The 27,395-nt window shown below is 49.0% G+C and overlaps 1 protein-coding gene across 1 annotated transcript in view; it reads right to left on the reverse strand.

The window, feature by feature from the left end:
- Positions 1 to 27,395, reverse strand: part of Col23a1 (collagen type XXIII alpha 1 chain) — a 286,567-nt gene that overhangs the window by 46,459 nt on the left and 212,713 nt on the right. Inside the window, exons 3-5 of the mRNA XM_021177066.3 lie at positions 19,911 to 19,955; positions 11,531 to 11,538; positions 9,630 to 9,656 (exon numbers count right to left, since the gene is read on the reverse strand). Of these exons, the coding sequence (XP_021032725.1) occupies positions 9,630 to 9,656; positions 11,531 to 11,538; positions 19,911 to 19,955 (80 nt within the window). The remainder of the gene's footprint in view (positions 1 to 9,629; positions 9,657 to 11,530; positions 11,539 to 19,910; positions 19,956 to 27,395) is intronic.

Consider the following 27,395-nt stretch of genomic DNA (forward strand, 5'->3'; position numbering starts at 1 on the left):
AGACACCCACACCACACACACAGACACACACCACACACTCACACAGACACAGACACACACACACAGACACACACACACACACAGACACAGACACAGACACCTACACCACACATAGACACAGACATCCACACCACACACACAGACACAGACACACACACCACACACTCACACAGACACAGACACACACACACAGACACCCACATCACACACACAGACACAGACACACACACCACACACTCACATAGACACACAGACATAGACACCTACACCACACACAGACACAGACACCCACACCACACACACAGACACACACAGACATAGAGACACACACACCACACACACAGACACACACAGACATAGAGACACACACACCACACACACAGACACAGACACACACCCACACCACACACACACAGACACACACACAGACACAGAGACACACACACACACACACACACACACACACACACACACACACACACAGACACACACTCTGGCAGGCTCAGTGGCAAATGTCTGTAATCCTAGTACTTGCAAGATGGAGAAGGCAGGGAGACCAGGGATTCAAGGTCATCTTTGCTATGCAGGAAATTCAAGGCCAGCCTGGGCTACACGGAGCATTTGTATGCACATAATCAGATAACCAAGACAGGACTTGATTCTAAATGAAATTCACACAGGGCTCATATATATTTTACACATAGAGCTCAAAGGTAATCTTATTTTATATTTATAATTTAATTTTTGGTGTTTTGAGACAGAGTCTCATAGTCTAAGCTGGCCTGGGAGTCTCTGTGTAGCCCAGGCTGTCCTCAAATTTGTGATCTTCCTGCTTTAGCCTCCCAAGGACCTGGATTAGAGATATGTGTCATGGTGTTACGAGTTATCTCTCTGTCTGTCTCTGTCTCTCTATTTCTGTGTGTGTGCATGCATGTGTCTGTGTGTATGCATGTGTATGTGTGTGCATGCATGCATGTGTATGTGTGTATATGCATGTGTATGTGGGTACATGCATGTGTATGTGTGTGTGCATGCATGCATGTATATGTGTGTGTGCGTGTGTATGTGTCTGTGTGTGCATGAATGTGTCTGTGTGTGCATGAATGTGTCTGTGTGTGCATGAATGTGTCTGTGTGTGCATGCACGTGTCTGTGTGTGCATGCACGTGTATGTGTGTGCATGCATGTGTATGTGTAGGCCCAAGGTTGATGTTGAGAAGCAATCATTCTAGGTCCTTCTTTTCCTTCATTCACCGAGGCAGTCTCTTAAGGGAACCGCAGAGCCCACCACTGTGGCTGGTCTGGATAGCCAGCTTGCCCTGGCGATTCTGTCTCTACCTTCTGAAGCTAGGATTGCAGCTGGCCTACTGCAGTCAGCGGGCATTTCTGAGAGTTCTGGGAATCGGAACTCTGCTTCCCACGCTCTCTGACCACTGAGCCACCTCCCCAGCCCCTACACCTGTGCTGTGACTGTCACAGGTCGGATGTAGGATTTTTCCACTTGTGGCATCCTGTTGACATCACAGGCTTCTGATTGGAGATATTTCAGAGTTTTGGCTCAGAGAGGGTCAACCCACACAGACCTGCCCAGAACTCTGCAGGGACTTGCAGAGCTCCAGTCTCATCTGGAAGGTGGGTACAGGGTCTGACCGGGCTACACTCAGCATCTCTCTCCTCTCCCAGCCCACTGCTCAATAACTCTGAACACACGGGGCCACACTGTGTGACTTGGTCTTTCCCTTTGTGCATATACTGCCTGTGCCTGCTTGGCATGGAATGTTGTCCCTTACACAATAGGTGTGGAAGATGGAGGAGCTACCTCCACAGTGTGCACAGGGAACACGAACAGTGCAGAAGCTAGGGGATCTGTCTGAGAGAGCAGAACAGGGTTTGGAAATGCTGTGTAGATGGAGCTGATTTCTAAGCAGAGCAAGGTTGAACAGAGATGGCGAAGAACAAGGAACAACAGGGCCCCGGCAGGATCCATAGAGGTGGGAGCCGGGCCCCCATGCTTGCTGCTGAGAGCTCATGGAAGAGAAGCTGGACCAAGGCCCTGCCCCAGTCATCGACTCTGAGCCTCCAGGACTGTGAGCTACATAAGCCTTCCCCCCCCCTCTCACTCTCATTTGCATGCACGTGTGTGGGGGCCAGAAGTCGCTTCAGGGGATACTGATAGCTTAGAGGGTGCACTGTGAGGGTTCAGGCAGCATGGGGCTTGGGGAATCTTTGTTCCCCACTGCCAATCTACAAGGGCCTACATCATGTAGCCCCTGGATGGGATCACCACACTCCTCCTCCTTTTTAAGATTTATTTTTTACTTATGTGTATGTGTGCACCTGTATAAGTTTATGTGCACCATGTTATGGGCCCATGGAAGCCAGAAGATGCCCTAACACTGGAGTTATAGGGGGTTGTGAGCTGTCTTATACTGGGAACTTAATCCAGGTCCTTTGCAAAAGCAGCCATTACTGCTGGACTATCTCTCCAGCCCCCCGACACCTTTCCTCCTTCCACCCTCTCTCTGTCACTTGCTTTCTCCTTCTTCCCATTCTTGCCTCAGATGGCTCTTGACATAGGAAGCTTGCTCTAAACTCCATGACCTGTACCCTCGTCTGTTTTCCTCTGCGGAGAGTACTCACCTGCCCCTCAGATCTCTGCATCTTGTCACGGAAGTCTCAGTTCAAAGGTCATTCCGTCCTTCTTGAATATTAGATCCAAATCACAGAACGATCTATGGATCCCACCCCCCCCAGCACCCTCACCTCACCCTCCTTTGTTATCTTCCTGGTACATTCCCCGTATTCCTCCCAAAGGCAGGTAGGAAGCCAGAGAGCCATGGAAGCTCCACACTGAGGGTGAAGAACATGAAAAGTCTAAAGAAGAAAGGCAAAGAAGGCCTATTCTTGTGTTTTTGTGTAAAGGGTGAGAAGTGGAGATGAGATTAAGCCCTGAGTGACAGACAAGTCATTGTCACTTTAGAAGCTCGGTACATCTTCAAGATGAAAAAAAGGGATGTGTGAGAGAGACACTTTCAGGACGACTCCACTGTGTCCAGATGATCTCTCTCTCCCATCCCCAGCTATTTAAGACCGTGACTGGGGCTGATTTGCCTGTGTGCCTTCCCTGTGTGGAGCACAAGGCATGATATCAAGCCTATTTATGAGATGCCGAAACATTTTGACACATACAATCTGATCAATTCCCCTAAATTCTGAAATACCTTGCCTGTGGGTCTTTTGCATCCCGCATTGTTGATTCACAAAGTTCAGTGCTCAGAACACCCCCTCTGCTGATTGATCAGTGAGTGCGAGATGACTGCTTGTTTCTTTGCCCCAATCAGGTCCAAACTCTATACTTGCAATTCCAAATTTCACCACTAGGTGCCAGGCAAACACAAACTTTAACAAACAGGTCAGGTTTCTTGAGACTTCTAGCCAGGCCTTTAATTCCAGCATTAGGGAGGTAGAGGCAGGAAGATTTCTGTGAGTTTGAGACTAATTTGGTCTACAGTGTGAGTTTCAGGACAGCAAGGGTTATACAGTGAAAAACAAAACAAAAAGCATCAAAAAAAGAGAACTTGTAATGAAAATACACCCTAAATTGAAACAAGACACATACATATAGATATATATTTAAAACTTATCATATTGAAATAAATTAAGAGTATGATAATACCCACAGTTGGCCAGAGTTGGAGAAACATGCCGCATTCGTGCTCTGTTGGTGGGAATGTAAATGAGAGCGGCCTCCCAGAGGGCAATTTGGCAACGCACATCAAAAGCCTTCAACATGTGCAAACCCTTTGGTGCAACAATCCAACTTATAGACATTTATTGTATGGAGATAATCACAGAAATAAGCCTTTACTTACTCCCAGGATGTTGAGTGTAAGGATGAAAAATTGTCCATATAAATAGCATAACTTAGAGACTGGCTATATAAAATGATACATGTGATCAGATACTATGTAGCCATTACATCTTGTAACAGTTTTTAATGATGTGGGAGTGTCTCATGATATTTCAAGTGAGAGAGAGAAAAGTGTGTTCCTAGAGCCTTGTTTTTTTTTTATTATAGTGGAAGTATGCGAACAAAGCTGCGTGTAAAAATGTTAAAAGAACATGAAAATAGTGAGCCATTGTCTGTGGATGGTAGGAGGAGGATGGCTCTCCCCCCTTTGGTTGCCTTTCTCTACTTTCCTAATGTTTTACAATAGACACGACCATGCATTTATTGCAACAGTAAGGTCCTATTAACAAGCCCTTGGGGACATGAAGGACAGACAGCCTCTGTTCAGGAAGGGCATGGAGACAGTGACCCCAGAGCCCCGTCAGCTCTGACTCCCTTTAGTCCATACATAACCTGCCTCACAGATGTGGGTGGCCCCTGTTGCCCCTGTCCCTTAGCCACTCCATGGGCTGCACATGTGGACTTCATTTCAGCTGGGGGTGTGGGGGCAGGGAGAGGTGGAGTGAACGCAGACAGCACAGGCCGGGGATCCCATCACAGCCCTTCGCTCCAGCTTGCCTGTTCTTTCTTCCCCCTAGGAACTGCTGAGAGTCTGGTTCAATGGGAAAAAGAAAATCGCTCCCCTACCCCACCCCGATCCTGGAGTTTGCCAACAAAGTAAACACTGCTTCTAAGATTCCCTCAAACAAAAACACCAACACTAAGCTGCAGCAGTGAAACAGCTGTTCCTAAAACCAATCGGTCTCAACGCTGGGTTTCTGTCCAAATGCTTGGCTGTAGGCTGAGCAGATTAGAAGGGTTTCCTCATTTATTTCTTCATTACATTTCTTATTACACCATCATATCTATCTATCTATCTATCTATCTATCTATCTATCTATCTATCTATCTATCTATCTATCTATCTATCTATCTATCTATCCATCTATCCATCCATCCATCCATCCATCCATCCATCCATCCATCTATCTATCTATCTATCTATCTATCTATCTATCTATCTATCTATCTATCTATCTATCTATGTGTGACTGTCCATATGTATATGTGTGCAGGCACGCACACCACGGTGTGTGTATGGTATGTACTCCAGCTTTGTGGAGTCGGCTCTCTCATTCCACCTTTTACATGGAATTCCAGGAGTCAGGTTTGCATGGAAAGTGCCTTTATCCACTGAGCTATCTTTCTGGCCCTTCTTTTCCATTCTAAAAAAAAATTATGTATTTAAATCATTTTTTGACATTTATTTTATTTTAAGTATATGAGAGTTTTGTGTGTTTGTATGTGTGGGTGCCTGATGCCCGTGGAGGTCAGAAGTGGAGAATGGAGCCTCTGGAACTGGAGTTACGTGATCGCAAGCCACCATGGACACGCCGGGAACCAAACCTAGGCCGCCAGAAGAACAAGAGTGCTCTTAACTGCTGAGCCGCTGCGTTAGAACAGTTTTATTTGTTTTTGAGATGGGGCTTCATGTAGCCCAGGCTGACCTCAGCCTCAATATGTAGCCAAAGATGACTTTGAACTCCAAACCCTCCTGCCTCTACTTCCCAAGTGTTGGTATTACAGCTGTAGACCAGCGCTCCAGGTTTGTGGGGTGTGAGCTGTATGCATGCTATGTGAGCAGTCCACCCACTGAGCTCTAGCCTCATCATGAAAGTTTTATCTTGGAGGCTTCAAAGATGGCTCAGTAGGCAAAGTACTTGCTGGGCAAGCATGAAGACCTGAATTTGGGTCTCCAGCACCCAAGTAAAAGCCAGACATGGTGGCATGTACTTACAATGTCAGCACTGGGGCCCAGAGGGTGGGGGAAGGGACAAACTGATACCTAGAGTTTCCTGGCCAGACAATCCAGCCAAAATGGTGAGCTCTAGTTTCAGTGAGAGACCCTGCTTCAAAAAATATGTTTCTTTCTTCCTTCTTCTCTCTCTCCCTCTCTCTCTCTCTCTCTCCCCCTCCCCCTCCCCCTCTCCCTCCTCCTCCTCTTTCTCTTTCTTTCTCTCCCTTCTTTTCCTTCCTTTCTTCTTCCTTCCTTCTTTCCCTCTTTCCTCCTTTCCCTCCCTCCTTTCCTCCCTCCCTCCCTCTCTCCCTCCCTCTCTCTTTTTGGTGGTGGTGGCTGTGGCAGGGCAGATAGGATTAAAAGGGGAAGACAATTGAAATCTGTCCATCTCTGGCCTCTACGTGTTCATGCAGGGTGAGTGTGCCTGTGCAGATGTGTATGCACACGTGAGTTCTACGTTGGGATGGGGCTGTGGCTCAGTGATACAGCAGTTACCTATTATGCATGAAGCCCTGGGTTCAACTCCCCAGCACCCCACAAAAATTATCTGTAAATCTGTAATTGCTCATAGTCATAGAAGCTTGCATGTTAGTGGTCTCTTCCAACACATGAATAAAGCATAGCACTGGGCAGTCGTGCGGACCCCATGGGAGCCATGGGTAACTGACAGTAGGCTGAGGGCCTGCCTGAAGTGCTTGCTTCCCATAAGCCAAGAAACTAGAGTTTAACTCAGATCCTACAGGGACAAGTAGCCCACACAGCCCAGCCTCTTCCTGGCTTGAACTGTTTTCGTTCTCGCAGCAGGGACCCCCTCCTCATATGGCTCAGGTGCTGAAATATAGACACACGTTCATACACCAGCTGGCAGAAGGCGACCAAGGGCTACAGTCCCCGTTTGTCCCCTCACTGGACACAGCTTACCTCAGTGACCTGAGGAACTGTTTCAAGGCCTCAGGGCGGTTGCTTCAGGCTTGCAAACGGGAAGTGGGGACAGTTGGCCTGCTGGGCCTTCACTGATCTCCTTCCTAGAGACATTACCTACATCAGGATACAGGGACTCTGGAGCTCCTGTCACGTGCCTCCTTATTCCTGCCCCCATCCCGGAACTCATAGATCCCCCTGTGGGCTAAGCTTGGAGCTAGACATCTGTCTCTATTCTACATTTGATCCCCACAATCCCTGATGGTCCCCTCAGATGACATTGGTTGGCTGTGACAGGCATGTCATCGGTGTTCCCTGTGCGTCTCCATTCGCTGGAACCCCAGGTCCCTGAGGAAAGGACTTCTGACATCTCCACTGGCTGGAAGGAGCCTGAGGTTTAGGGACACTTGAGGGTGGGGCTTCCTACCCCAGCCAGTGGCAGAGATGGATTCAGACCTGCAGTTTAACCTCTAGCTTAGTTTCCTGCCATCCCTCTCCTGTCCTTGATCTGGGAAGAAAGTAGGGCTGAGAGGCGCCGAGAGAGAAGAGGCCTTTGCAGACTGCCTGGTAACTGTTTAGAACATGTCCCTGCCCCTTATGCAGGAATAAAATGACTTCCACTGCCAGCCGATGGCTCTGCTGCTCTCAGCCAGGGCACAGGGCTGCTGGGTCAGTGTCTGCTCACTGTAAAACAGCAGAAACTTCCCATTCCCTTTGGGCCTTGCATGTGCAGAGAGAGGCTCAGCATTCAGAAGTTTGCTGTGATTTTTGCAGTGGAGCCACAGCATAGCATCGGTGGGGCCAGGGCTTGGAGTGTGGATCTGATTCTTCCTGGGTAGCTAAGTGCTATGGGCTAAGATACTCTCGCATGCATCTGGCCATGCAGGGGGCTGCAGCTTCCTATCTGCTCTCTGATCCTGACTGGGAAGGGGTGTGAGGTATGTGTGTGATGGTTTGTGTATGCTTGGCCTAGGGAGTGGCACTGTTTGTGGCCTTGTTGGAGTAGATATGTCACTATGGGCGTGGCCTTTAAGACCCTCATCCTAGCTGCCTGGAAGTCAGTCTTCAGATGAAGATATAGAACTCTCAGCTCTCCCTGCACCATGCCTGCCTTTGATTCTGCCATGCTCCCACCTTGATGATAATGGATTAAACCTCTGAACCTGTAAGCCAGTCCCAATTAAATGCTATCCTTATAAGAGTTGCCTTGGTCATGGTGTCTGTTCACAGCAGTGAAACCCTAACTAAGACAGGGGGTGTGGGGGAGGTGGGAGGGGACCACAAGGCTCTGCAGCATGCTGTTTCTAGCCAGGATGGGTTGGGAAATTGGATGGAGTAGGTACTGTAAAAATTTTATATATCTATTTATCTATCTATCTATCTATCTATCTATCTATCTATCTATCTATCTATGGTATTTGCAATTGACAATGGGCAACACATGTTGGGAGACCTGGGCTTGATTTAAGACCTACAGCTCCATAGCTTGGTGACCCCAGGAAGGCACAAGTCCAAGTCCCCTAGGACTTAGAGTTTTTTGCTAGAATGAGTCTTTCCAAGCTAGGAATATCCAAGTGGGGATAGACCTCAGCAAAAGCCCCAGGACCCTTGATACTGTGTGGAAGAGTCGGAATGAGGGCTCAACCCTTCTCTAGTCAGGAAGGAGTTCTGGGTCAGGTAGGATTTGCTCTGTGAGCTGTCACATTTCAGTCACACTTCATGCAGAGCCCCACTGTTCTAGCCTGAGAGGTCAGACTGCCTCACCTACCCAGGAGACTCCAAAGGGGCCTGGACCTAGCATAGCTCTGCTTTGGGCTCAAGATCAATGTGTGCAGAAGGTCCTATTGAATCCTGGAGAGCTATATGTGACCCATTTTGTAATTTATGCAGAATTGTCACCTCGTGCATTTCATTTAGTCTCAATTCTCATACTTTGTTTGAGGACTTAGTTATCTCATTCACAGAGGAGGAAATTAAGGCTCAGTGAGGGTGTGTGTGCCTTCCTGGGGTCACCAAGCTATGGAGCTGTAGGTCTGGAATCAAGCCCAGGTCTCTCTGATACTCTAGGCTAGACTGCTTTCCTCAGTCTCCCGGGATGTAAGCCCTGCGGGACCAAGGACTACATCACCACTGCCAGCCAGTTCTGACTGAGACAGCTCTCTGAGCCAGCCACCATTTCCCTCCTGCATCCTCCTACCTGAAGACACGGAACAAACCCCCACATCTGACAGACACCCTGAACTCTGTTCTATGGGTGTCACACTAATCTCCTTTCCCCACTTCCTTTTTTTTTTTTTTTGATGAGGCAAAATCTTACTATATAGATCAGGCTGGCCTCAAACTCATGGTAGGCCTCCTGAGCTATGTATGTCTCACCATAGCTGCTTGCTCCCTCATTGTTCTAGGACATCTGTTCTTCTGGAAGCTACTGTCTTCTTCCTTAACCTTGGCAAGGTGCAGGAGGCAGCAGGGTCACCCTAACTTCTTGTCTCTGATACAACACTCATTTGACTTGTGTAGGGACATTAACCCCAAACACAAGCTAACTTGTTTTTTTGAGGCACTCATACCATAAAGACCAGACTGGAACGAACTAGCTCCCTCATTCTGAGTGGTAAGATCATAGGGTGTCCCTGACCGTAGGTATTGGTACAGGAGTGTCCTTCAGGAGGGCATGACTCCACCGGGCCAAGGCTTGCAACTCAGCAGATATGCTAGGCTGGAAGGAAAGCTGTTTTCTGGTAGTCTCTTTGCTTTGCCTGGGAGGCTGGGGTCTACCCAGAGTGTGCATTGATCCTTTTGTAGAATGAAATGGCCCAGCACAGGAGGAAGAAGGCAGAGCGCGACAGTTCAGTCAAGATTCTGGAGGAGAATGCCAAGGTTCACGAGAAGAATGTCGGATTAAGAGGAGGAGGAGGAGGCGGCAGAGAGAGAACAAAAAAATAAATAAATGTCAAATTACCGGGTAGCCATCTCGTCCTGATTGCCCCTGTGGTAATTAATAAGCCATTAACAATCAGAGTTTGGGCAGAAAACCATACGGCAATGCTTATAGGTCTATCCAGCCACATCCCTCCCCCTGCTGCTTTTTGCACTAGTTTCCAGGGGGCTAACATTGCTGGTTGCAGTGTGCTGGGTCAGTGGGGGAGGCCGGGTTCCTGGTGAGTCAGAAGGACAACCACCTTCTCTTGTCAGCAGCCATGGGGGAGGGGCTGTGGGCCTTCATCAGAGGCACCAAGGTACTACACCCACACGTGTCACCCCTCCATCAATCCTGGCCTAAGACAGAGAACATGTGGTCACAGAGGGCTGGAAGGAGGTGTCACAACCATTATGACCAAGCCAGGGACTGACAATGTCCTTTTCACAGGATCTGCAGGATGCTCTCAGCTCATCCTTGCTTCTATTGGACTAGATCAAGCTGAGAAGGTTCTGGAAGCTACAGATGGGGAGACATGCACTGCTACTGGCTGTCTTTCTGTCCCCAGCTCAGGTTAGGCCTGCTTAAGGTCACTGACAGCTACCTGACACTGTGCCCCACACATGGGTATCCCCCTATCCCTTCAAGCCCCTTGCAGTGGTAGCTTAAAGAATTCCTGCTTACTTAACCCATTTAATATTTTAACAACCGAGCCAGATACAAAACCATGCCTTAGTCTCTGTGTTTCCTTAGTCTTCCCATTTTGCATTCCCACAAGTTTGTACAAGCTGCCTCCAAGGGGCCTCCAGGAACACTCTACCAGGAAGTTCACTTGTGGCCAAAACCCTACACATTTTTGTTGGCCTGACTTTCCGTTGGCTCAAACTGATGCTACATGCACAGAGAAGCCAGATTCTGAAGGGTGCTGATGGGGGAGGCGGGAGCACGTGAATCATGGACGTAGAAATCAGAAGCAAAATGGCTCATCTGAAAAGAATTCTTTTGGAAGGTTAATTTTGGCTTCAGTTGACTGTCCGTGTGCTGCTTGAATGGTGCACAGGGATTTATCTAGCCCTGAAAGTCCGCCAAGAGGAATCAAAGGCAGATACATCCATAACCCGGAGAAAGGGGGATTCCCAGGGCCACTGAGCCGCTGCCTTCAAAGCAGCTGCCGTCTGGCCAAGGCGGAGCCTCTCTGAGCCCCTTCACACCCTCTCAAATGCAGTGACATTTTTACTTCTGGTGCTGCCTCAACACCTCTGCCAGCCAGCCAGGCTCAAGAAGTCCCAGCTGGGAGCAAGACAAGCTGGCTAAGAAGAAAAAGGAACTCCAGGATCCAGTGTTGAAGCTCAATTTTGTCTTGGAGCTACTGGCTGATGCCTTTCGCCAAAGCACGGGAGATTAAAAAAAATTAAAAAATTATCAGTGGGTACGGAAAGATTCGGAGACATAGGCTGGCACTTACATTTTTTTGGTCCACAAAGCTGAACCAAAGATTTGGGGGAGGAGTCACTAGATTCATATGAGCTCTCTTGAAAAGCTGGTCTAGAATGTTCTAGTGTATGAGAGAAGCTTCTGTCTGGGATGGATCCGTTTTTGTTTGTTTATTTCTGAGACAGGTTCTCACATAGCCCAGGCTAGCCTCAGTCTCCCTATGCAGCCAAGGCTGGCCACTCTCTTCCTGCCTTCACTTCCCAAATGCTGGGATTATAGGTGTATATAGTTACACAGGGTTTTATATGTTACTGGGGATCATATCCAGAGCTTGTACATCCCAGGCAAGGCACGCGACCTATTGAGCTACACCCCCAACCTTTTTGTTTTTAAAGCATTCTTTCTTTTTTTTTTTAAACCAAAAGTCACTTTCATGGGAGTTGAAGTTATAGAGACAACCAAATAAATGTCTTATCTTTGAGGAGCACAGCACGATCTGAGACACTTACTGGAGGACCTGCAAAACACAAGAGAAGAGCCGCCATCAGCATGGAAGGTTCCCTCCCCATCCTCAGCACAGCCCTGGCCACTGCCCATCTCATCAACCCCAGGCCTCAGTGGGGCTCAGAGCATTGCCTACAATGGCCCTGCAAACAAGGGTGAGCCACAGAACCAAGATGAGATATGTTTGTCCTCAGAGGGGCCTGGGTGGCTGTGTCGGGGGCAATGATGGATCTCACATGCGTGGGTTCACGTGTTCAGCTCATGAGACTGGTTGGTGTTCATGCCTGTTACATTCTGAAAAGCTAAATCTGAGTTAGATTTTGCTTTCCAGTGAGCAGGTTTTTGGGTTTCATCACAGAGGAGGGAGATAAAGAGGAGAAAGTGTGTTGGCTGTAGGGAAGGGTTAGGATGAAGGCATGCAGTGTATATGGTTGGGCAGAGCTGCGTGGGTTGCCACAGCCCAGCTCTGGGGTTAGGTGTGCACAAGGAGATGAAAAGAACAGTATAGAGCGGGGTTCTCAACCTCCCTAGTGCTGAGACCCTTTAAAACAGCTCCTCCCGTGGTGGTTGGTACCTCATAATTGTAACTGTGTTACAATTATGTGTCATAATGTAAATGTCTGATATGCAGGAGGATAGTGATCTGTTGCCCCCAGAGGGGTTGTGACATACTGGTTGAGAATCGCTGGCATAGAAATTGTGGTGGAGATTCTGATGAGGCCTAGCCACATAAGATAACTGATGGTGACTCTGCCGTCTTCTGAACATATATATGCATACATAAACATATAACAACTACACTCCTGTACATACACACACACAGAGAGACACACACACACATACACACACACACACACACAGACACAAACACACACACACACACACACACACACAGACACACACACACACATACACACAGACACACAGACACAGACAAACAGACACAGACACACAGACACAGACACAGACACAGACACAGACACAGACATACACACACTACTTGAAAAAAATTGGGCCTATACTGTACAGGCTGTTGTCATTATTTTTTAAGCATAACAACGATTTGCATATCATTTACATTGTATAAGGCACTTGGAGATGATTTAATGCATCTGAGAGGATGTGTGTAAGTTATATGCAAATATAGTCATTTTTATATAAGGGACTTCAGCATTGGCGGGTCTCATGGATGCCAAAGGATGGCTAGAGCCAGTTAAGGGGCAGGGTATCTTGGAAGATGCTCTCTCAACTCTCCAAAGCAATGTGCCTGTCACAAATGCATGCATGCTTCCACCAAACCAGTAACGTCCCTGTTCCCATTACACCTCAGACCCCACCCTGTAGGACGAGGCTGCACACAGGCATCCCTTGGCAGGTACTGGAATAAGGGGTGTAAACCTGCATAGCCAACAGTGAGCTGGAGCCTTGTGGGGAAGGAAAGGACTCAATAGTGAGGACCAGTGTGAAGAGCCTCACCTAGCAGACTGCTTTCTTCAACAGACACTTAGGAATAAAACAGAACTCTGAGAAGCACAGGAAACTCTGAGGATGTTGTGGGGGTGGGGGGCAATCCTAGCCTGCCCAGGAAGGGGCTCGGCTGGGTCTGGGAGCAGGGAGAGAAAATCAGGGGCAGAATAGGGAAAGGCAGAGTTGGGGCTCGCTTCTAAATCTCTGGGCTTTTCCTGAGATGGGGGGAGGGGAGCAGAGAAGGGAAAACCAGGCACGCACAAGGTCTGTTTGCATGCTGTGGAGTGTGGAGGGCTCGATGCTATGGGCAGCCAGGGGTCACTGAAGGATTCAATATGGACAAAGGCTGCAAGAGGGACCAGAGTAGACACTGGGGTGCTCTGCAGATGTCCCTGGAAGGTCCCAGCAGTGGCAGTGGAAGAGGTTCCGAATCTGTAGATGCTTGTCAAAGAGGAGAGATAGGACTTTTGGACCGATGAAATGGTGGGAGAGGATGTTCAGAAAGGTAGGAGAGATGGTCAGGATTTTTGCATGGAGAGTGGATATACTAATACTCCCACCGGTGGTGATATAGAGGCCGTGTTTCCCCTAAGTCTAGATTGGGGTCAAACTAGGCATGGACAGCATAGATCCTGAACTTACAATGGTTGACCTTGCTTCCTGTCTTCCAGGGAAGACAAACGCCACCGGAAAGACTCAGTAATCACCTCTGCACCTGCCCATGTGCCTGCCCCAAGCCCTTCCTCCTGTACATGCCCCAAGGGACCGGCCCATTCCGATTAAGGGCAGCTTCCTCCTCTGCCTTTCCTGGAGTGACTGACGTCTGACAGCTACCCCTGATGCCCAGCTCAGTGTCTGGCAGGTCCACACACTCAAACAGGCATTACAGAGAAAGGCAGGAGCTGCCTGTTGGGCTTAGCATCTCTGCTAAACCCTTTGCTCGTGACTTTGTTATATAGTTTACTGGGCTCGCAGAGCTGCTGGAGGCAGATTCTGTGATCTGTAGCAAGTGGGTAACTCAAGAGATGGCTTGGGAAGGGGGCATGGCTTAGGCCCTCCAGGGCTCCCTGCTTAGAGAGTGAAACTAGTTCCTGTCCCACCAGTTGAGCACATGGTGCCTCCACCCCTAAGCCTGGTTCCACCATTATTTTGCTCTCTGACCCTTAGGCACACAGCTTTCAAACATATGTTCTAAGCCCCAGAATGTGGGAGCAATTAAATGAGAGCCAGATGACTTAGCCTGAGGAAGTAGGAGGTTTGGTAATCCTCAGGACTGTCTACAGAGTGGCTGTGGCCTGCCAGGGCTTCCCAATCTGGGAGCCATGTTCATCCACACCTTGGGGGGCAGAAGGGACTGGCTGCCTGGGTGGGTGAGCTGCCTGCTCGGTGCTGACAGGTGGGTGGTGGGTCTGGGAGTCCGTCCTCGCCACCTGGATTTGGCTCCTCCAGGGTCAGTCATTTCTCTAATGTCTCCCAAAAGGTATGTTTGATCTTCCTGCAGAGTATTTCTGTTAGTGTGGCAGGGATGGCCCACACAGTGGAGGTGGTGGCTGTCCCTGTGGCCTGAGGGTGCTAGAGTCTCTGTTCCCAGCCCCACAACCGTTACTGTTGTCCCAGGCGCTGTTCTTCATCTGCCTTCAACCTGCTCTCCCTGGTCTGAACAGGCTTTCTGCCTCGATCACTTAGCTAGCTCATGTGTGATGCTTCAGCCAGGACTACACCCTAGAACCCAAACACTTCCCTGCAGGAGCTCACGGACCTTCTGCTGTGTTTCTCAGGACTTTTTAGGGAATAAAGTGACCCAAGGGTTTTTAAACTGAGTTCGTGTATAGATGAAATAAGACTGAGGCCAACCCAGAGGCAGTGTGAGCCGCTGAGGGGGAAAAGTGAGAGGAGTTTGTGTCTGTGAATGTGACCAGTCTCCATGTTTGCCTTTCAGGATGTTTGCTTTCAGTCCTGGGGAGGACTGAAGAAGATGCTCAGTGGGCAGGCATGCGAGCATGTGTGCATACACAAGCACTCACTCGTGTGTCTGCATGTCCATGTGAAGCAACGAGAATAGTCTTAGCTGATGCTGGAATTAGAGAATACTCTCTCACATACATGCAAGCACATCATGCATGTGCATGTACACACACACACACACACACACACACACACCCACACACCCACACACCCACCACAAATGCACATAGACTTCAGGGAAAAGAAGAACAGCTGCCAGTTTTCCACTGTATAATTTCACATTGAGGAACCAATGCTCCTGAGCATGACTGGATGACAGAGAGAAGATGCCCTTATTTAAATGGCACTCTAGGGCTAGAGAGGTGGCTCAGCGGTTAAGAGCACTGACTGCTCTTCCAGAGGTCCTGAGTTCAATTCCCAGCAACCACATGGTGGCTCACAACCATCTGTAAGAAGATCTGATGTCCTCTTCTGGTGTGTCTGAAGATAGTTACTGTGATTTTATAGTTATAAAATAAATAAACAACCCCCAAAACAAAACAACAACAAAATGGCACTTTCGGGAGGCCTCCAGCCTTTTAGCTGAAATGGGAACATTAGGTACAAATCTCATCTCTGGAATTCAGTGTCACCCAAGCTTGCCTGGGAAAGGAGGTTGGCCCAGGCAATTATACCAGACATTGTGTTGTGCTTCCCAGATGCGAACTACCCAGGAGTAGGTGAGAACTCCATTCTATTTGGATCAGTTGAACTTGTGAAGACTGAAGGGCCGGGAGGAGGCTGTCCAGGGAAAGGTTTTAACTGGGACTGGGAGACACTAAAGGACTAGTCCCATGGATGGCAGGGGTGTCTGTTGTAGGACAACATTCTAGTTAGATCCTGTCCCTGCATTGCAGAAGAGCCTTCCTCCCAGGGGCGCAGGAAAAGGCCTGCTTTGTGTAATGGAGGCTGACAATGTCAGGATGTGCATGTGCGCAGAACTATCTAGAAATAAACACCAGGCTGACCCAAAGTCAACCAGCGAGGGACATCTGCTGTATGTGGTTCTCGTTGGCTCTGACAGGGGGGAACAGAACACCTCACAGGAGGGCTGCAGACGGGGAGGTGTTGTCTTGGTTAGCAGCTGACCTTAGACAAGACAGTATTTCCCTTGGAGTCTTGTTTCCTATTCTGCAAAACTGGGGTAAGAACACGTTCTCATCTTTCAGCCCTCTGGGGATCGTGTGAAATGTAGGCTTCTGAAGGACCCAGTAGATAGCTGCGGGTGTGTGTGGGGGTCAGAGGTCAGCCATGGGTGTCATTCCTCACACACCTTGCCTCCCTGAGACAGGCTTTCTCACTGGCTCCGCTTGCTGATTTAGTTTTATTTTTCTGGAGCTAGTGGACTTGACTCTCTTCTCACAGGTGACTACTGTTCCACGTTGTGTATCGACTACACTTGGTCTACCCATTTGTGCAGACTCTAGGTGGCCTGTGTTCCCCAGTGGCTGTAAAAGTGCTAGGAGGAGCACGGGGTGCAGATGTCCCTCCCATCAGTCCCACAGTGACGTCACATCTGGTGTATGTACCGGAAGGTGGGAGAGTTGGGGTAGTTTGGGGAAACTCCATATTCATTTCTACCATGGCACGTCCTCTATCACTGGGCGGAGACTCCCTTTTCTCCACATCTGCAGCAGCTCACGCTGTCTTCAGTGCTTTGGATAACGGCTGTTTCTATGGAGCGAGGTGACATATCTAACGGTTCTGACTTGTAATCACTGGATGATTAGTGATGGGGCCGTTTCCCCTGCTGGACAGTTTTGCTTTTGTTAAGTTTTTCTCTCCCTCCTCTTTTGAGACAGGCTTGCCTGGAACTCACTATTTGGACCAAACTGGCCTTGAGCTTAGGACCATCCTGCTCCAGTCTCTCCAGTGCTGGGGTTATGGAACTACTACCCCCAGGGGTTGCTGGCCACTCACTCATGTCTTCATTTGAGAAATGTCTTTTTAGATATGTATCTGCCTTTTGTGTGTATGTGTTCATAAGTGCACATGTGTGCATTTGCACGTGTGTGTGGATGCAGAACTCAAGCTCAAATGTCTTTGTTCGGTCAATACCCATTAGTGTTTTAGAAACAGGGCTTTTTTCTTGGCCTAGCTGTGTGGGTGTAAGTCAGTGATTCTTCAAAGCTGGCCAGCCAGCCTCAGCCTATCCTGTTGTCTCCGTCTCTTCAACACTGAGCTTATCAGTGCAAGCCACCATGGCACCTTATGAAGGTACTGGAGACGGATGGGGCTTGGTTCCTCAGGCTTGAGCTGCAAGCGCTTTACTGACGGAACCATCTCCCCAGCTCCTCTACTGGGGTTCTGATCAAACTAAGGGACACTATATAAAAGGGTGACAGCATCTCTCATCTGCCTCCAAAAAGCATGTCAGTGAGTGGACAGTGAAAGGCAAGGAAACCTGTCACAAAGGAGGAAGACAAGGATGGAAAGATGAGGCGCGCACTGGGCAGGACACGCAGGCCCCCTTCAGCTGCTGGGAGTTGGGTATTCAGGGAAGAGTGTAAGACGTTGCTCCCAATGAACTCTGGGAACTTATGGAGGTCTTCTGTAAAAGAACAAGAAGCCCAGGCCTAGCTCCCAGGAGGAGAGTGAGGAGGAGAGTGAGGGGCACCCATTGAACTCATGCTGGCTTTCTTGGGTCACAGCCAGCCTGAGATCCTCTTGGTGGTGAGTCCCTTGGCACCTGGTTCCTCGCATCTGTGCCCTATCTGTGACGTTGTTTAAAGGCTGACTGTGTGTTTGCTGCCCCATGTATCTACATGCCGGATGCATGAGGTGGGTGTGGCCACCGCCATGTGTTTACAGAATCCTTTCTAGAGGAGCAACCTGCGTTTGATTTTGAGGATAAAGAGAAAAGAATACGTAGTAAGAAGAGCTCAGGAAGAGAAAAATCACATCTGGGGCAGGGGAGGACTTGAGAGTGACAAGGCCCTGGACAGCCACGGAGAGGGCGCATGTGTGGGGTGGGGCAGGTGGTGAGAGCTGTGGTAGGCTGTGGCCATGGGAACAGGGGAGGCAACAGAGATCAGAGGGAAACTGAAGAGACAGACAGGGACTGGGTGTGGGGAAGGGAAGGATCAGGGATGCTGCACAGGAAGTAAGGACGTTGTCTCCCTGTGATGGGAAGCTGAAGGAGGGAGATGGGGTGATGCTGTGTTCAGAGGGGCAAGGTATAATCTCTGGAGCCAGAGGCAGGGAGAAAGGCATCATCATTATACAGGAGTAGGATGATTTGTGGAGAGAGGAGACGTGAGGGCCAAAGGAAGAGTCATCTAAGAGGCGAGTGGGATGAAACTGAGGAGACCGAGAGGTCGTGGTTAGTGATACACCCGTGGAAACCGGCTCAGGGGGAGCTGGAAATACTCAGGGTTGGAGAGGATCCAGCAGTGTGGTTCCAGAAAGACAGTGAGGAGAAAGCAGATCTCTCAGCCATTTATGCCTGCTCATGGGATCACATAACTGGGAAGTGTTTTCCTGAAGCAGCAGCAGCCATCCAGGGAGAATGAATGCCAACTTCCTATCCATAATCAATCATTACACTTAAAAATAGAGTGGTCCAGTCCTGAGGTAGCCCATGTGTCATCTGACTCAGAGATTTTGCACCAGTCTCACCCACAGCGCTGAATGTTTCCTTTATGTGTATGTATCTAGTCGCCTGAAGCTCATTCAGTTGATCTGAGATTATTAGCATCCACCCATAGCACATGTCCTGTACTCTTGAGCCAGTACTAATGAACACCAAAAGGGATGTGGGCACATGAATGTTAAAACTGACTTAAATAAAAGTGTGTGTGTGTGTGTGTGTGTGTGTGTGTGTGTGTGTGTGTGTGTACATGGGAGTGCAGTACCCACAGAGGCCAGAAGAGGGCATCATATCACTTAAGCTGTAGGTGTTGGGAACCAAACTCATGTCCTTTGTAGAAGCAGCAAGCGCTCTTTACCATTGAAGCCATCTCTCTAGTTCCATGATGTTTTCCTTGATAGCTGAATAAAAAAGAAAGGAAGGAAAGAGAGAGAGAGAGAGAGAGAGAGAGAGAGAGAGAGAGAGAGAGAGAGAGAGAGAGCAGGAAGGAAGATGAAGACAGCGGCATGTCTTGCTGTAGTCATGTTGCCATTGGTTACTTTGGCCAAGCTGATGTCAGATGTGGGGAAGTGAGACAGAGCAGGTAGATGCCTCTTGGGGGACAGTAGTTAAGATTTGGGTGGGGGCCGGGTGTGATGGCGCACACCTTTAATCCCAGCACTTGGGAGGCAGAGGCAGGTGTATTTCTAAGTTTGAGGCCAACCTGGTCTACAGAGTGAGTTCCAGGATAGCCAGGGCTACACAGAGAAACCCTGTCTCAAAAAACCAAAAAAAAAAAAAAAAAAAAAAAATTGGGTGGGGAAGGTCAAACTGTGAGGGACTCTGTAGAGGAAGTTCATTTTGGATGCAATCGGTGTAATAGGAGGAAGGTGGCTGTGGGGACAGGGAAGCCGGAGGTTTGCATGAAAGAAGGTGGTAAAACCTTAGCCTGATGGCCCTGCCAAAGGTAGGAGAGGCAGGGTCTGGGAAGGAGCTGAGATCTGCAGGAAACAGTGTCGTGTGGAAGGTCCCATGGCCAAGAGCTGGCAGGGTCTCTGTCTGCTGACATAAAGGGCCTCTGTTTCAGGATGGGTGATCAAGAATTGAGTTTCTAAGGCTGGATTCAGGGAGAATGCCGAGAACATAGAACATCTAGTTTGGGAACGGTGGATGCCAAGAAGCCAAGGAGAGGTGGAATGAGGCATGATGGCCCAGAGATAGTAGGTGACACTCAAGAAGAAAGATATGATCCAGGACCAGGACATAGGTGGTTGGCACCTCTGTCTGGGTCCAGGGTCTATGGTATGCCTAGCTTTGGCCTAGGAACTAAGAAATCCAGGACTTACCAGGGTCGCCTCTTCGTCCAGGCTTGCCACGCCGTCCAGGGGGACCTAAGCAGGAGAACAAGGATAGATTAATTGAGAAGGAAAGCCAGGGCATTTGCACATGGCCTCTACCTGTCACTTCCTACCATTGGGGGAGTAGATGGCACCCATACCCACAGAGTACCCTGGGAACATGCCTGGTGGAAGGAGACGGGGTTGTCGGGGGCGGGGGGGAGGTCCCTCTTGCTTTTGCCATGCTCCATCTTTGCTCTTCCAGGCCTCACTGTACACTCCTCCCCATCCTGTCATTCATTACTCATTCCTAGGTCCTCCCCAAGCTCAGAGGTGCTCCTGTGACATCTGCTGTGGGAGAGCTTGCAGAGGGCAAACTTCAGACTTGGGAGAGAGACAAAGCCGAGAGTGTGTGTGTTCTCACAAAGCCCCCCCTCCCCCAATGAAACAAGACTCACACGGTAAAGACCAGTGCTGTCACAGTCTGGTTATCAGGTTAAATTTGGTAACCACAGGCACCGTGCTGTCCCTTTAACTTCTTTTCACAGCTGGGGGATTCTGGTCAGAATGGCTGAGTGAAACTCAAGGACTGAAGACATACAGGGCTGAGGCAGTTGCTCAGTTGGTAGAGCGCTGGCCTAGCATGCATGAAGCCCTGGACTTGATCCCTAGCAGTGCGTACACAAGGCATTGTGGCAGAGGCCTATAATCTCAGCTCTAGGGAAGAGGAGGCAAGAGGGCTAGGAGCTTCAAAGTCATCCATGGCTATACTGGCTCTGAGGCCAGTCTGGGTCACATGAGACTGTGTGTTTAAAAATAAAAGAGAAAAACCGCAAAAGAGGCAAACACATGCCATCCCATAGCTCTGTATTTAGGACAGAAACTTCTAACAAAGATTTAGGCCCTGGTTTTTTTTGGACACAGGCTTTGAGGTTGGAGTTCGTGTTGAAGTTTGAGAGGGACCTTGTTAACATGTTAACCTGGCAAGGCCCTGACTCCAGCACCCCCCATACCAAATGGCTACTTGCACCTGCATGGGATTTAAAGTGTGTGGGGCTGTCCTCTACGCCGGTGCCTGTGGCATCTGTACTCCAGTGTGTGGCCATCTGCCTCCTTGAGATCTCCACAAGGATGTCTGAGCATCTCAGGAGCACTGTAACCCACACTCTCTTCTTTATCTCTTTCCTGTGCCCTGTGTGTGGCTGCTTGCATCTGAGAACTTTGTGAGCCAGTCACATAGAATAACTATGCCCTGATGTCTGGGGGCCACTCGGCATCCTTGGTGGCCTTCTGTCCTCTGTGGATGTGGGGAGGGTTTGTGGGGAATGGCAGCCCATCAGCACGTATGGGGCCATGTTCCTCTGTTTGTAGAGGAAGAAGACCCAATTTTCACCACAGAGCCTTGAGGGCTCTTGCCAGGCCACAGAAGGCTGAGCTGTGAGGTATGGCAGGAAAGGAGGTCTAAGTGGGAGACATACCAGGCTATGCACAGATATGAAGTTGAACCAGCACCACGGCATTTCGATGGCCATTGCTGGGCACGAGTATAAAATTCCCTGTCTGGGTTAACTTAGGCCACATTTGCTTTTGTTGAGGTGGCAGAACGAATGGATTCGTCTGGGTGGCTCTTCTGGGTGGCATGGTTCGGCAGTAGGCCCAATAGAGACGGGTGCGACAGATTAGGCAACTGCCCAGGCAGGGTGGGGTGCCCTGCCTCCAGGGCCCTTTGTGCAAAGCTCCCAGCAGGCCCAAGCTGGGATGTCACTAAGCATACAGGGCCTGTGGGGCTGCAGCCTGACAGACACACTGGCTGTCACTCGAAGATGAAAGGGACCAAGTGGAGAAGAGGGAGCCTGCTCGGAAACACCCTAGGGCCGGTCATAGTCAGGTTTTGGAGACTTTTGGGTGATTCACTCATGTGGCCAACAGGTCCACCCTTTGTTCTAAGATTCATATTCAAAAGCTCAGCTTTAAGGGGAGGCAACACGTACCCAAACAGACTCTCTTCGAAGTTGCTTCCTCACCAATGTTCAAGAAGCTGGCTGAGTAGCATCCCAGAATCCTCTGGTTGTGCCCTCTACCCCCCACTCCCAACCTAGACTGTGGCTTCATTTCTCTGTCTCCCCCTGCCCCCAAGCATCTGCCTTTTTTGCTCTGCCCCCAACAGTCCCTCTTACAGCCTCTCATACAGCTCTGTGTCTGTCTCCAGCTCTCAGCCTGGGATGGGATGCTGGCCGAGGGAAGGTCAAAGAAGAGAGGCATGATGGGTACCTCTTTTCTTTCCTCCCATTTATTCTCTTCAAATAATTGCTAGTCAGGTGCGTCCAACATCTTGACACTGCCATACAATGCTGTCAACAGATCAAATGCTCAATAGCCACCCACTCAGATTACAATAAATAAATGAATAAATAAATAAATAAATAAATGCCTCCCTCCAACAGTTCCAATTCTCTGTGTATCCCTGGCTGTCCTGCAACTCATTCTATAGACCAGGCTGGCCTTGAACTCAGAAAATCACCTGCCTCTGCCTCCAAGTGCTGGGATTAAAGGCATGTGCCACCACTGCTCTGCAGTTTCAGTGCTTTAAGTTTACAACCTTGTGTTGTGCCATGTTCAGTTATCCTGGACCACATGCATCCCACAGGCATGCCTGGGGATCCAGCAAGCTCCAGGCCTTAGAGCAGACACAGAATCACCGGGTTTGGTAAGGAGAGGTGGCAAGGAGGGGAGTGGTGTCTGCTCTTATTTCTCCCCCATTGCATGAAGATGGGTGAGTCGGCCATGCCCGGGCATAGGTCTCCATGTAAATGTATTTTCTGCTTTTCCTGGGCATGTGGAGAGACTCGGCAGCTCTTATCTTGTGGGCATGTGCCAGGTCCAGGTACTGGCAATGCCCTTGTCTTTGTCTTTCTGATTCTGGACTTTAGGACCCCACACAGGCTAAATAAGTGCTCTCCCCCAGTCCCTCCTTGAGTATAGGAACGCAGGGCTAACCTATGGGAAGCAGAGGTCTCTTCTGTGTCCCTAATCCCTGCCCATCTGCAGACCTGGGCATCAGAAGACAGCAGCTGAGCATTCCAAAGTTATTGCACAGTCGAGGAGTGGGATTGCTCCATGCAGCCCTGAGGTTTCTGGTGTGACACATGCCATCCCAGGCCCCGGAATAACTTAGAATAACATCCTGAATAGCTCAAGATGTCCGTGGCCACATTAACTAACTCCAGGAGTTCAAGGGCAGATACAAGGAAATATTTACTTATTTATTTATTTATTTATCAACTTTTAGAGATAGGATCTCATGGTAGTCCAGGCTGCTCTAGAACTTGCTATATAAAGCTGACCTTAAACTTCTGATCTCCCTGTCTCTACCTCCTGAGTGCTAGAATTTACGGGCATGCACCATTGTATCTGGGTTGTGTGGTGCTGGGAATAGAGGCCTTGTGGATGCCAGGCAAGTATTCTATCCATTGAACTGGATTTTTCCCCAGAAGCTAAAAGGGACAATACTACAGAAATTTCTAATACATAAATTTTATCTTTGGTTGGGCTGGAGAAGTCACACCATTGACCAGCTCCAAAAGGGGACCCTAAACCTCAAACTTCTCTCACTTCCTCTCAAACTCGAGCCCCTAAATCTCCCCACTTCTACCTCCCTGAATGACATTTCCGTCAACGCCTGACTTACTGATGGTCTCTTGTAGGGTCGCCAGTCATTTAGCTGGGCTGAATAGAGACTCAGTGACCAGGCCACTCTCTGGCCATTCAGACCCCAGTGCTGGTTTGATCTTCTCTCTGCCATCCCCACGGGGCAGGAACTTTTGTATAGTTTTAAAAATTGAATCTGTTCAACAGTTCTGCAACAGACTTTTCCCCATCTCCCTTTTTCTTTCTACACATGGGGGTGAGACTGGAGCAGAGGCTTAGAGAAACCAAGAAAACGGTCCCAGACACAACAGCCAGAGGTGAAATGACTTCCTTCCTGTTTAAGGTTGAGTCACAGCCCATTCTCTAGGGTGGGTAAGCAAGGGTAGCTCATACCATAACGAGGTGTGACTCAGTCGTAAGCAGGAACGACATTCTGACACATGCTACAACATGGATAAGCCTTGGGTACATCATGCTGCAGGAAACAAGATAGTTACAAAAGAGTAAAAAAAATGTGACCGTCATAATCTGAGTTGGGTTATCAGGATCTATGCAAAAATCCAGGTGTATTGGTGACTCAGAAGTCACCTAAAAAGCTGAGTGTGGTGATGTGGTGATGTGCAGGGGAGTTAGAGATGGGTAGGTTCTTTGGGCTTTCTGGTTAGCCAGCATAACTGAGTTGGTGAATTCCAGATGAATGAGGACCTGTCTCAGAGTTAGCTCTGATGGTAACGCTCTATTGCTGAAGGCGACACTATGTCATTGAGCAAGGAAAAGTTGAGCGGGCACCTAACTAGAAGCTTCACTCCTTCTGACTAGTGTGCGTGATGTTGGAAGGTACTCTGCACACTGCTGGAGGAGAGAGGCCATCATGACGTTACCAAACTACAATATGATCTACAACTGTGACCTGTCTGTGGGATATACTAATGTAATACACAAATATTATGGGAGCAACCATCCACTTAAAATGGACTGAAGGCTCACTCTGTGAGATGGAACCCAAACTTGACACTGCTGAAGTGACCAAGAACCTGAGATTAGCTAGGTCATAGTCCCAGGGGAAAACCTAATACTATCACTCTGCTAAAGGGACATAGCACGAAAGTGACTCCTAATGGCTATATTGCTATATTCATAGATCAGTGCCTCGCCCAGTCCTTATCAGAGAAGGTTCCTCTTGCAGGAGACGGGAACTAACTTAGACGATGTGCAGAGAGTGAGAGACTCTGGAGCACTCAGCCCTAATTGGGTGTCTTCACTAAAGCCCTCTCCTCAAGGCTCAGGGATGTATCCAGACCAGGAGGCAGAAAGGCTGCAGAACCACAGGTGGTGAGGGATGCCAAGACACAACAGGGATGATGGAATCTATGAACCCACAGAGAGTGTGGCAGCTTGCACAAGACCTGTATATAGCTAGATAAGCAGTCTCAGGGCTGAGAGGAAAAAGCAGACATGAGGTCCCAGCCCTAACCAAGAAGCGATCTGCCATTGATATTCACTGGCAAAGGGAAAATCAATTTTCTTCAATGAAGTGCCACTGGGTATATCAGTGACATTCTAGGACAGGTCCCCTGCCAAAGGGTAGCTGACCAATACAGAGTAGACTCAATTATGTGTGTGCCTTTTGTTTTGCCTTGGCATTTTGTGTCTTATTGGCTTTTGTTTTTTTGTTTTGATTTTTCAGTTTTTTGCCCTTTTTTTGGAGAGAGACAGAGAGAAAGAACACAAAGTTGGGTGGTCTAGGGAGATGGGAAGAACCGGAAGGAGTTGGGGGAGGGGAAACAATAAAATATATATCATGAAATAAAAAACTCAAACAATAATAGCTGGGTGATGGTGGTGCATGCCTTTAACCCCAGCACTTGGGAGGCAGGGGTAGGAGGATCTGTGAGTTCGAGGCCAGCCTGGTCTACAGAGTGTGTTCCAGGACAGCCAGGGCGACACAGAGAAACTCTGTCTCGAAACACTAAAGAAAAGCGGGGGAGCAACTGAGGAAGACACCTGAAGTTGATCTCTGGCCTCCACACTCAGGTGTAAGCGTGCATGTGTACATGGATACATGTGAACACACACACACACACACACACACACACACACACACACACACACACACTTAAATAACAAGTGTACAACTGACTCCAACTGTACAAAGATCCTAGATAAGTCAGGTTGGTAGAGGTGGAGAGTGTAGTAGGAACTTTTGGAGCCAGGAGAGTACAGACTTAGTTCTGCAACCTGATGAGGGTTCTTTCTGTAAGTAGGTGATATGTTATTAGCAATTCTATATTGTTTATATCATATTGGAAAACAAAACAAAACAAAACAATAAAACTCAGCGATTCCAGGCTGTGACCTCAGTCTGTCCTGATGGAGACTAGGTGATGCTGTTGGCTGCCACAGCCACAGTGTGCACCACAGTCAGGGAAGAGAGTGGCACCCCAAGATCATACACAGAGGGAATGGCAGACTAAGATTTGTCTGTGAGATTTCAGGCCTGTGCTGGCTTGTCTTATGTCAACTTGACACACAAACTAGAGTTATCTGAAAGGAGGGAGCCTTAATTGAGGAAATGTCTTCATAGTATCCAGCTGTAAGGCAGTTTCTAATTAGTTATTGATTGGGGAGGCCCCAGCCCATGGTGGGTGGTGCCATCCCTGGGCTGGTGATCCTGAGTTCTATGAGAAAGCAGTCTTAGCAAGCCATGGAAAGCAAGCCGGTCAGCAGCACCCCTCCATAGCCTCTGCATCAGCTTCTGCCTCCAGGTTCCTGCTCTGTGTGAGTTCCTGTCCTGGCTTCATTTGGTGATGAACAGCAGTGTGGAAGTGTAAGCTGAATAAACCCTTTCCTCTTCAATTTGCTGTTTGGTCATGGTGTTTTGTTGCAGCCACGGAGACCATAAGACAGGGCCCATCCCCTGAGCATTTCAGCCACTGTGGCCAAGGATCTCCTTGTCACGACAGGACTCTGGGAGAGCGGTGGGGTGAGGCATCTTTGAATCACCCTCACTTGATCTTTAGCTGACAGGTCCTTGAGGTTGCCTGGGCCATTTATGGGGTGGACCCTGAGCAGAGAAGGTAAGAGGTCCCTAGTTTGTGCTTCTAAGACAAAAACATGGCCCTAGCCCTGGATGCGGTGATGCCCTGTCCCCCAGACTGAAAACCTAAACATAACAAAAATCCCCCAAATAGAACCCCCCAAAACAAAACCCTCAAACCGACCAAACACCCCCCTCCCCGCAACCTCGCCTTAGATCATTGTTTTGTGAGCTGTTTGCTCCTTCCCAGACACGGGCAGCTCCATTGCCTCAGATCTAGTGAGCCTTCTTCCTTGGAGGTGTGGAGCAGGTTATAGTCCTAGATTCCCCTGGTGGAGCTGGGTCCCTGCTCTTCCCAGGGAGGCTTGCTGCTGGCAGGCTAGCTCAGTCTCAGCCAGCACTGAGAGCAATAGTGCCATCTGGGAAATGAAATACCAGCCTTTTCCTCTGCAAACCCAGTTCTTTTCAAAGTTTTCAGGCCTCTGGACTCATTTCCCATCATCCACCACACCCCCCTGGTTGCTGGGAAACAGATACCACAGCCTCATCATGACTGTCTGGAACCAGGGATGTTGTCCAGGCTGGTGACAGACCCTGACCGGCCTGGTGACTAGACTGGAGAACTCACTTGGACATTGTGCTATTTAGTAATAAATGACTGGAGCTCATATCAAGAGGGGCTAGGTGGGTGGCTGACCTCCGACCTTACATTTACAAAAGATTTTAGATGTGGACATAGCCGCTTTCTCCAAAGAAAAGGATGATATCGGCCAGCCACAGTAACCTGACAGTGTTTAGTACAAGCAAGA

Source organism: Mus caroli, unplaced genomic scaffold (assembly GCF_978045245.1).
Source record: "Mus caroli unplaced genomic scaffold, Mus_caroli_1 scaffold_13, whole genome shotgun sequence".
NCBI classification, from domain to species: Eukaryota; Metazoa; Chordata; class Mammalia; order Rodentia; family Muridae; genus Mus; species Mus caroli.